The sequence below is a fragment of the Nyctibius grandis genome, chromosome 1, assembly GCF_013368605.1.
Source record: "Nyctibius grandis isolate bNycGra1 chromosome 1, bNycGra1.pri, whole genome shotgun sequence".
NCBI lineage: Eukaryota > Metazoa > Chordata > Aves > Nyctibiiformes > Nyctibiidae > Nyctibius > Nyctibius grandis.
In genome coordinates, this window is record NC_090658.1 from 65,331,270 (window position 1) to 65,342,253 (window position 10,984).

Sequence of the window (10,984 nt, forward strand, 5' to 3'; positions counted from 1 at the left end):
AGAACATTGCTAAGTATTGGAGGGTGTTTAGAGGATGAAAGTTACTAGAGTAATAAATTATTTTGAGATCCATGTATTCATTAACTAAATAAGAGACAGCTGTTCAATCTGGCCCGTTTCCTGCTTATTTTTATCTTTTCCTGTGTTCAGAAAAGAACTTTGTCATCTTTCACTTAGCAGTAACCCATTTTTGCTAACTGATAGGGAAGAATTCTGTAAAAATACAGCACCTTCCTTGCAGTGTTTGGAACAACGTGTAGTTTGCCAGCAATTAGGACATAAATTGAAATGTAATGGAAAGGGCAAATTTATTCTGTTCCTTTCCATGAATTCAGCTTCATAAAAACCACTCTGGATTAGCAGTGCTAGTTTCCTTGACTGGAATAATGGAACATTGTGCTTTCAGCCTGGATGTTTCGATTTCTGAACTGCTTGAAGTATTAGCAAGTTTTGCTTACTAAGCAAAAGTCCCTCATGTGAGATACAGAACTACGCATTTTGCCTTTGCATTTTAAAAAACGCTTTGTCCTCTGGAAGGAGAGTTTGGGGAGGCAGATATTTAACATTGGGAGCTCTCTGTAGCCATGAAGCAAGTCACTCAGACTTTGAGAAAATGTTGAAACGCTTGAAACCTCAGTGTTGAACCGAGTGAAATCTGTTACATAAGCATGAGCTGTCAGTTATTTCAGTTTTAGTAATGCAGAAAGCCAAATAACCCCTTAGTCCTTTCATGTTTTATGCAGGTAGTGCCAGAATATGCGTGGGAGAACTTGAATGTGGGAAGGCATCCCGCAGCCTGTAATGGGCGGGATGCTTCAGGGTGTGATTGGCACTAATTGAAGGAGGAATTTGCCCTCTCTCAGTCCCTCCATATGCCTGAGGGATCCCAGCCTGCTGTCATGCTGACAAGGATGCTCCTGCTGAGAGAAGTTCTGTCTGCGACACTGAGCACTGAACTGCATTGGATGAGCTGCGCAGAGCTGCCTCATAATAGTCACAGGCGGCTATTAAATGTTCATCACTTCCAGCCTTACATGCACCTTGATGTTTGTAATATAAAATGCGCCACGCTAATAAATGCTGTCACGTAGTGTTATAATCCATGTGGAAGGAACCTCAGAATGGCCAAAGTGAAGCATGAATAAATGAGACTGAAGAACAGCAACAGAAGTAGGAAGTGTGTATAAGGCTGTGGAAGGGGAAACTGGTATGCCAGGTTAGGGTGCGGAGGGACTCTAGAGGTACACCCACACTGACTGGGAAGGCAAAGGCTGAAGCGCTTGGTAGCATCCTGGTGTAAGCTTAGCCCAAGTAGCCTGAAAAATTGTTGTAAGGAATACAAAGCAACATAGACTTTATCACATGGTAGAAGCCATGGGTGCCAACACCACTGCTACTGCATCTCATGTGCTGTAGTTGTCTGGCATCTAGATATACCTGATATTGTAGCACACACAAGAGCAACAGGTGGAGATGGTCTCTTGTGTGAGCACCTCACTCCAGTCCCAAGAAAGATTTGGCTTTTGCCTGGACAAGACTTGAGCATGTTTTAAGGGCAAGATAGCTCAGATTTATGACCAGAACTTAAAAAGGCTTTGCCTGGGGGGCTTGTGGCATGTGCTTGTATGGGCAAGAGGAAGGAGTGAAGGAGAGGAGTCTTCTTAAGGCCTAGAGCAACAGTCAGTCTCATTCTCCTCCTACGGTATGGGAAGTTTCGCTGGGACTAGGACAGAAGAAATGTAAGTGTTCATGGGTCTATTTTGTACAGCACTGGGGTCTAGCCTAAATGCGTGTCTTTGAACAGGACTGGTGGCTGGTGATAAAAACCCAGAATACCTGTAGCTGGGGTCACTCCCTAGACACTGCAGGTGCTCTGTCCTTTGCACCAGTAGTGTTGAGGGAGGGTGACGTGGAAAGCTGCTAGAGGTTTGTGTGAAGGTAAGGAGTTCTACTCTGGGGCATAATAGGAAGTTGCCTGACTGCTTACTGTGCTGAACCTTCATCCCTGTTCCTCCTCATCATGTCATCCATGCTGTGTCAGCTCTGTGGCTGGGATTCAGTTGGAAATAGTGTGCTTGCTTCTATGGTCATGAGTACAATGCAACTGAGAAAAATTAAAAGCGTTCTGGTGGAGTGAAGGCAATGGATTTCAATACTTCACCATTCTCTGTTGCTGCTTTTGATCAGCAATGCAGATCTTGTTGTACTGGAACTTCATTAGCTTTTCAAGACAATTGATCTTCATAAACCCTAATGAAAATGCTGTGATTGCTTCATTATTTGCCATATATCTGTTGTCAACAACTATTAGTTTTATTAATAAATATTTATTGCTGATGATAGATTGGTGCAATCATCTATCCCACCTAATAGTTTTGTCAAAATTTGTATTGGTATTCGTAATCCTGTGTTTTAAACAAATGAAGATTAATGAATTTTCATTAGGCTTAAAGCTTCTTCACTTTGCTTGTGAATTGAGCTGTTTTACCATGTTAGCACTCAAGGTTTTCAAATAGATCTTACATGAATTCTCAGTTCATAGAAACAATTTATTTTTTCATAGTTGTCTGAGTTAAAATGAAATGTTGGAACATGAATGTGACTTTTGTGGTATGTAGTTTTAAGTGGTGCTGCAAGGGTTTTGATTTTGCCACCTATGCTTTCTCTGAGTATCTTCTCCACAAGTAAATTGGGTTAAACAATTTAATGCTCAAATGCTAATGAAGAATAGGGAATTATGGGGGATGAGGGGGGGCAGGGAGTGACCTTATATCTGACCTATAAGTCTGTGGCAAGAAGACTCAAAATTGAACTTAAATGAAGACATTTCTCATCCAGGTGTAGTATGATGGAAAGGGCAACGCTAAATATGTTTTAAAATGGAGCATACCATGGAAATTTTCCAGTTAGTAAAGTATCTAGAATTACCAAGAAGACTGATAGTTCATGGATGCTACAATATTATTAATGGCCTGTTAACTTCTGGCTAGATTCTGGGTTTTGTTTTTTCCCTCCAACAAATGGAAAAATGAATTTGAAACAGTTGTTTGAAAATAAGATATAATGTTAAAGTACTTTCAAACATTTTGTAAATTATAAAAGATTCTGACAAGATTTTTTCCAGATTCTATTTTTTTTCTTGCTTTACTGAACAGTAGAATCCTTGAAGAAACAATGATAGGAGTTGGATAACCAGGACAGCTGCCTAATCCATCTCCCACTTGCAGATTATTGCTTGTTCTCTGCTTTCTAATTCTTTACCCAGGTTAGATCCTGTCTGCTACTTCTCAGAAAGTTATTTCAGTACAGTGGTTTATGTTGACAATATTTTCCTTATGATACTTATTCTTATCCTGTAATTCAATTTTCTTTTTCCCTGTGCTCCTTTCTATAAATGCCTGCAATGGGCCTCAGTGAGAGCAGTTTGCCTCATCTGTGTGTCTCCATCCTGTATAAAGGGAGCTGGGTCTGGGTAGATTAGAACAACCAGTTTTTAGATAGCAGGTGTGGAAGTGCTTTGGCAGATTTCAAAGGCCTGCAAAATTAGTATTTTTTTTTCTTATTCAGTGTTGGTTTCAGATGGGTGATCAGAAAGACAGACATACTAAATTCTGAAATTCTGGTCTTTTTTCTTTCTTCTTTACTCTCTTCAAATTCTTTATATATAGATTATGTCTACACAGAGCTTTGGCTAAAATTATCTACATCAGATGTAATTTTCAGTAGTTTTTAACTTTTTCAATGTTCCAGTTCCTTTAATTAAATTCCTCTAGTCTGTCTTGTTAATATTGATGTCTTCAGTTCAAAATGCAAAGCTGCACAGATGCTTTTTTTTAAGCTGCCATGAACCCATCCTTCAGATGCTTGCAAGACTGTTATGTTTGGAAATGCACTCTGAATAACTCGGGCAAATTTTTTTTATTACGTAGGTGTCTTGCAACAGGCACACTCATGGAATATGTTAAAATGCCAAAATTATACAGTTCTTAGAAACATACCTCTGCAATATTGTATGCCTGAAAAGGCTGTCTCCAGTGTTGTGCTGGACACTGAGACATCGCTAAGAACATCACATAAGACAGTAAGAACAGCTGTTGCAGGTCAAAAATCCATTACTTTTTTGTGATCTTTGCTTTAACGGCCTGTAGCAGTCACTTAGGGAGAGAGTGTAAAGGAAAAAAAGGTAAGTACCAGGAGATCCTCTGGTCAATGAAGGGTTACTAAGCATTGTGGTCCAAATGCAACCATAAGCTCAAGTAGTCCCTAAGCTGCTCATTACCAGAAGCTGGAGGGTATACCGGTCTCCTAGGAATTTGTCTAATCTCCTTTTGAGCTTATGGCCTCTAAGATGTCAAGCGGAATTAATTCCACAGTATTGTTTTTCCATTTGTTTCTTATAAACTTGTTCCCCTAGTAACCTGGTGGAGCAAACAGCATAAAATATAGATTTTATAGCATAAAATGTAGAAGATTCATAGTCATGGTTTCCTCTTCTGTACCCTCTTTGTGATTATATAGATTTCTCTGTCTCAAAAGACATCTTTCAAGTCTGTGAATCCTGGTTTAACTCAGTATGTAATACTGGCAGTGCAATGACAAATAAATATGAAGAACTATTTATCTACGATAGAAACATTAATATCTGTTTGCAGAAGCAAGAGTCATCTTCATGTACCAATGCTTGTTGAAGTACTATGCTGTTTAATTTATACGAGTGAGCAGTTGCTCTCTTCCCCCTTCTTTCTTACTCCATCTGTCAAACTTGCTGTGTTATCCTAGCTCTGGTAAGGTTATTGGTAGTAGATGGGGATGAAATACAAGTAATAGGATACCTTATAGTGGATAATAGCCTAATAACTATACATTATAGAGCAGGTTTTATTAGTCCTAAAGCATTTCACAGATTCTGCTCCTCATCTTACAGATGTGGATCTCTGGCACAAAAGGGCAACGTGACTTCTGACCTCTCTCAGGCAGCCAGCAGGGTTTCTGTGTCTGCTCTCAAACTTAGTGCAGTAAAACATACTTTTCACTTTGAAATTCTCTCAGCATATCCACAGATGAAAAAAACAGAGTGCCTTTCTGAAAAAGAACTGATGATGGTTTGAAAAACTGGGAAAGGCTTGATACGAAAACCAGCATGTCGTTCTCACAGGAAATCTGGGCTTTGGATAAAGTGTTGCTACTTTCAAAAGAGCAATAATTATTTTCTGTCTCTTGGGAAGTGCTGTAAAACAATTCTGTAAAACAATTTTTGTGAAGAGTTGGACACCCAAAGAAGCCAGCAAATGAAAGTAAACCATATGCCAATTACAAGCAGGTTTTTTTTGGTTTTTTTAAGGCTGGTAAATGTACTGTCAGGAGAAAATTAGCCTGTGAAACCAAGCCACCTGCTCAGAAATGGCCTGGGGAAATTGATAGCCTAGCTTAAATCTAGAAAAATTGCATCTGAGCCTTTGTGGCTGAAGCATTTCCAAACAACCTGAACAGTCGTGATGTCATCCGAATAGGGAATAGGTACCCAAGATTGTCAGGATCTAACTGTTGAGGGCCTTAAGAAGCACCTGCAAAAGGTCATACAATTTTTGAGCGTCAGTTGAGTACTTGCTCTTTCTCGAGGACCTTATGGTCCCCGTACTGTCATCCTGTTCACTAAAGTAGGGCCTTAGTTTCTCCTGTCTGGCAAGACAGCGCAATGCCATCTGCAAAGACAGCAGGATTTGACAATAGAAGGGTTGGAAGGGAAGGGGCAAGACTGTGAGACATGATCATGTATCTTCTCAGGAGAGTATGTGTAATTGGAGAGTGTGTCTGTGCTTGCACTGCTCCTGACCGGGGAAGATGTACAAGAGATTGCTCATAAGGCATCTCTGTCAAGTGGGAGTTGGAAGAAGAAAGTGTAGACTGACATGAGGGATGCTGGGAGCTGGTTTTTTTGGCTTGGGCATGATCAATGGGAGGAGTGCAGAGCTGGGTAGCGCCTTGGAAATAAGCCCTAAGGACTTCTAGGGGAGGAGGGACTGAAAGGAGAGGGACTGCACTGGTAAGGGAGTTTTTTCTCTGGCTGAGTGGCAGGTAGAAGAGGCTGCTCCAAAACTGGAGGCAGGAGGTGATCCAAGGAATAACAAAAATAACAATGATCTTATCTAAGGGCAGTTACATTGATTTGCATTAAGAGGAAGGGTGTGGCAAAGGTGGTGAGAGCTGAAAAAAGATATTAGAGGTTGTAAACTGCAGTAGGTGGGTGGCTCAAGATAGCAGGGGTGGTGCTGCAGGGGTTTTCTTACTGCTTCCCATTGCAGTCACTTCTCAGAACTGCAGTGTCCGTAAAGCTCTCTATAGTTCTGGGTATCATGTAGCCAAACGTAACAACGATCCTGTGTGTTTGAGGGAAGGCATATCCAGTAATTGGCTGTAAAAACAGTTTTTCTGCTGTGGTAGAAGCATAGTTTTGTTTTTTACTGGCTAAAAGAATGCTCTGGATTAATGCAGACTCTTCTTCCGTTTGTAATGTTGCTTTGAGGAGAACTAAATTTCTGTTCTAGATGAAGTGTATGAGGAAATACCTACTTTTCTCTTTCAGCAATCTCAATCCAGAGAAAAATACAAATGAAAATGGAATGTCTATGCAGAACGATAACTTCGAAGAGATCATAAACCTGCCTATTGGTTCTAAACCATCCCGGCTGGATGCCATGAACAATGATGGAAGCAATAGTCCTGAAATTCCTTTGAATCCAATTCTAGCCTTTGAAGAGAAGGGGACTCTTTTACCTCAGGTAGATAGCGTTCAAACACATCAAACAGCAGGTAGGTTTGCCTTGGTTCATTAACACTTGTACTGTGTTGTAATTGACAGAGGACCTAGAGCTCTTAGTTGATGTAAGTTGATTAATTTAAGCATTTTTAAGCCCCATATTATTTGGGGAAAGGAGCATGTCTCCTCTTTGTAAAGCTATGCACGCCAAGTACATACAGATGCTGTGCAAATTATGGTGAGGCCTTATCTTTTATTTGAGGGGCGCTCTCAGTGACGCTGCGCTTTCTGCCGTTTGAAGTTGCTTGAAACTTGTTTGCCCTCTGCTTTCAAACAGAAACAGTGACAACTGCTGTTCCTAGCTTACGATCAGCAATCATGGTCCAGTTCTGCAAATGTGATATCTGATACGCACATGCAGAAGGGGAGCTGGTACCTACCTTCCACGGAGAATTCTGGATGTACTTCCCTCATCAAGTTCTTGCTGATGTTAATACTGAGGGATGGTTTGCACCATGCTAAATTTTTCTGAATTACATTACAACTTTTAAAGGATGTTAGGTAAACAAATACTAATGTAGCAAATTAAATTGGACTACCATTTTCTCTTCCTGTGGCTAGAAAATGTAAGGAAAATAATCTTACAATAAAATAACTGCATAAACACATAGCATTTTGAAGTAAGCATTGTCACTCGTTGCTGACCTGTCATTTTTGATACCTTCTGTTGTAGAAGTGATCTGATTGTTTCTTCTGAAGAACCAAAGGTGATATGAGCATCTCTGCAGTCAGTGGAGTTTCTTCCATGCTATGAAGGCGTGTTTTATTTTTTCTCTCCAATTTTTTAAAGATTTCTTGAATATCTTTTTTTGGAAGGACTTCAGTAAAACCAGCAGAAGAAATATGGGAATAGACTTGGATCACCTTTCTAATAGCTTTCATCACTAGAAAAATCATGCTTCACGTGCATTACTTAATATGGCTTTTTCCAACAAGCTTTTTCTGTTAGTAAATGGGTATTTCTGCATTCCTTAAGACACAAGACACTGGAATCAAAGCAATGGGCTGATTTGGGTGGTGGGACTGATTCTTTTTTTTTTAAAAAGGCGTGTGTTGGTTTAAAAGGCATAATTGTAAAATTGGCAAAGAATCTTTTACACTTTGTGGTTCTAATACTTGAAAAAATAAATACCTCATTGCTCTACAAGTAGAGTTAATGGGGTGTTTCATTTAAACCTGTTGGTTTAAATATTATTGCAGAGAACTCTAATTATGGGGGCAAAGTATAGGCTTCTGTATCAGGTTCTTGTAAATGTAATTCCTACAGGGACATTCTGTAAATTGAGACGTCACTATGATCTTCTCGCATTTTCTCTAAAAACACAAAACAAGGCAGGTTTTAAAATGTGAAATTTGAAAGCGTTATTTTTTCATGGTCAAGAAGAAAACCTATTGTTCTCCTAGATGATGTATTTATGAATTTTGTTGAGTACAGAAATAAATTAATTGAATAAATTAGAAAAATGTGGTAAAATGATACTGCAAACTTGATTTTTTTTTTTAAGTTACATCCATGTTCACAATACTATAAAAGATATGTACGCATATGTGTACGCATACAAGGAAATACCTTGTTCTGAGTCCTGTAAATTGCTGCTGTTCCCAATGACGGAAGACTTTGCCTTTGCCTTATCAGACTATTGAAGACCGTGTGAAACCTGAAATATTTGATTTGTGGATGATGAAACAGGTTGGTTTGGGGATTTTTTGGTTTTGCTCGTTTCAGAGCAAATGGAAAATGATCCTTGTTTGTGCTTTTTATGTAGTGTGTGATTTTTATAAAGCAGTACAGCTTGAGTGATAAGAGGAGCAATGCAGGTTGCTTTCTCTTCAGTTTGATGCTGATTTCTACTGACATTGTTCTGTCCCTCACTTTTGGTTGCTATTGGGCAGAACTGTAAAATCTTGCACCCTTTTATGCTTTGATACACAATGCTGTTACACGGAGAGCTCACTCTAGGCATTTGAGTTTGAAGCACCAACCAAGGCTTGATGCATTGCTCACTGAAGTCAGTGAGTAGATCCTTGGCTAGTGGAAAGAGAGGTTTATGGGGTTTCAGTTCATGCTACCAGAGAATGCACCATTAAGATTCCTGCACCTGCCTTTAGCAAGCAGTGAGCCAGGCCTGTAGGAGGCTGTGCAGAAAGTCTGTGCTAGCAGAAGAAATCCTCTGAGACAAAAGCTGAAGAGTTTTTGAAGAAATGACTTTCTGCTGCTGCCAAGTGTTCATCTTATACAGGAGATGGGATAAAAGCAATGGAAATGCAATGAAAAAGAGACTTCATCTGCCAGAATATATATGGAAGGGGAAAAAAACAGCCATTCAGTCAGAATGCTTTCAATAGTAGCTTGTGACACAGTGAAATGAATTGGGTTCCTTTCTTGCTTGCTTTAGTTTTCCATGTACATAGCCACAATATTTTGAAGTGTCCAAAACATGTAGTTTTTCTTTAAACCTATATATAGCATGTACGTACCAAATAAAACTTGTTTGAAATATTTACTTCTATTTATATTTTCATTTTCTTGCACAGTTTGAAGCAGGAGTCAATCTGTGATGGAAAACTCTCTTGCGACTCCTGGCCTGCTTAAAACTTTTCTTCAAGTTTCCTCTAATCTCTTTACTAGAAAATCAGTACAGGGTCACTCACAGCTAGAAACAGAGCAAAGAAGTAGCCACTAAGATTTAGCTTCAGTTTTAAGTTTGAGAATTCATTTAGGCTCAGGCTTAAATTATGTTGATCTATTTAGGTTGAGGTTTAAATTATGCTGATCGTTTTTTGTGAGACTTCAGAACACTTGTTTCACTGTTTGCAGCACAGAGATGAATAGCCTGTTTCATTTCTCATGTGTGGTTTTCTTTAATAGGGCTGCAATAAAAACAATTTATAATTTATTCATTCCAGGTTTGCTTCAAATGAGAGAGAAAATTTCCTACTTTTCAAGGGCCTGTCATACAGACTAAAAGCTAGGGAATTGGGAGTAGAATTAGGTGTATGAAGAAAAAAAACCAAAAACAACAAAAAAATGAAAAGGGATTGAAATTTTAAGTCTTGGTTTAAGCTCCTTTCTTTAAATGCAGGGAAAAAATAGTTTCTCTTCTGCTGAATGTTGTTCTTGATAATAAAGTATGGTATCAAATGAAGGCCCAGCTCCTTTGCCTGCTATTGCAGCTGGTTTTGTTGTTTGTACTATCAGAGGCAACACTTAACTATTCAGTGAGGTAGAACTAGCAATTGTAGAAGTCACAGACAGCTGTTCTGAAGGTACAGAGTAGTAACCTTTCACAGCAGCTCGACTGTGTGCTTTGGAAAGACTCAGCTCCTTGCTCACGTCTTAACAGCACAACGTAAATGCTTAGGGGGGGTGACATTCAGTGAGTTTAGTTCGGTACATCACAGCTACTGGGCTGTTTGCCATTAGCTTTGCTTGTTTCACGTGTCTCTTATTTCCTCATTCCTGATGAAGAATGCTTTGTTATATTCCTTCTTGCTAAGACCTTGAAGTAATGTTTGCAATTAAATACCTAAGAAAAACAGACATATTCTAATGTAATTACTTAGTATTGCACTGGCTTTCTTTTTGGAAAATGACCTAAAGTTACCCAAGGAGGTAGCCTGGAGTTTGAGATTTTCTGCTTGTGTTCCTAGATGTGTCATTCAGCTCTTTGTAGTCCTCCATTTTAATAAGCCAACTGCCCACAGCTGAGCACATGAGATTTCAAAAGAAAATTCTTGTCACACAATATTGAAAATGCCATACTGCTTTATCTTAAGTCTCTCTCTGCCCTGTTCTCTAACAGGTCTTTTTACTGTGCTGCAGAGAGGCTTTTAAGTGTGGTTTTGGTTGGGGTTTTTTAAAACATTACTATTGGAGAGAACTTGCAGTTATTAAAAGGAATATTTAACAGAAATGCCTCCCCCAAGCACCAAAACTAAGCTTAGAGATTTGGGCCACAGTAAAATGCAATGTCGAGCTCTTAGTTGAGAGAATGTGGGTTTTTTAATTATTATTATTACTACTATTATTTTTAATCTCACTTTTATTCCATGTTTATAGCCAATAGCAGCTCTAAAGCTCTACATGCACGTAAGAGGTATAACCATGGTCAGAAGCACCTCAAAAGACAGGAAACTCTTCTGAAATGTTTTCATAAGAAACTCTGC

At 39.1% G+C, this 10,984-nt stretch overlaps 1 protein-coding gene across 1 annotated transcript in view; it reads left to right on the top strand.

Moving 5' to 3' along the window:
* MAP7 (microtubule associated protein 7) overlaps positions 1 to 7,644 on the top strand; it is a 111,481-nt gene extending 103,837 nt beyond the window's left edge. Inside the window, exons 19-20 of the mRNA XM_068411193.1 lie at positions 6,584 to 6,810; positions 7,491 to 7,644. Coding sequence (XP_068267294.1) covers positions 6,584 to 6,810; positions 7,491 to 7,501 — 238 coding nt within the window. The 3' untranslated portion in view covers positions 7,502 to 7,644. The remainder of the gene's footprint in view (positions 1 to 6,583; positions 6,811 to 7,490) is intronic.
* Positions 7,645 to 10,984: the final 3,340 nt, after the last annotated feature.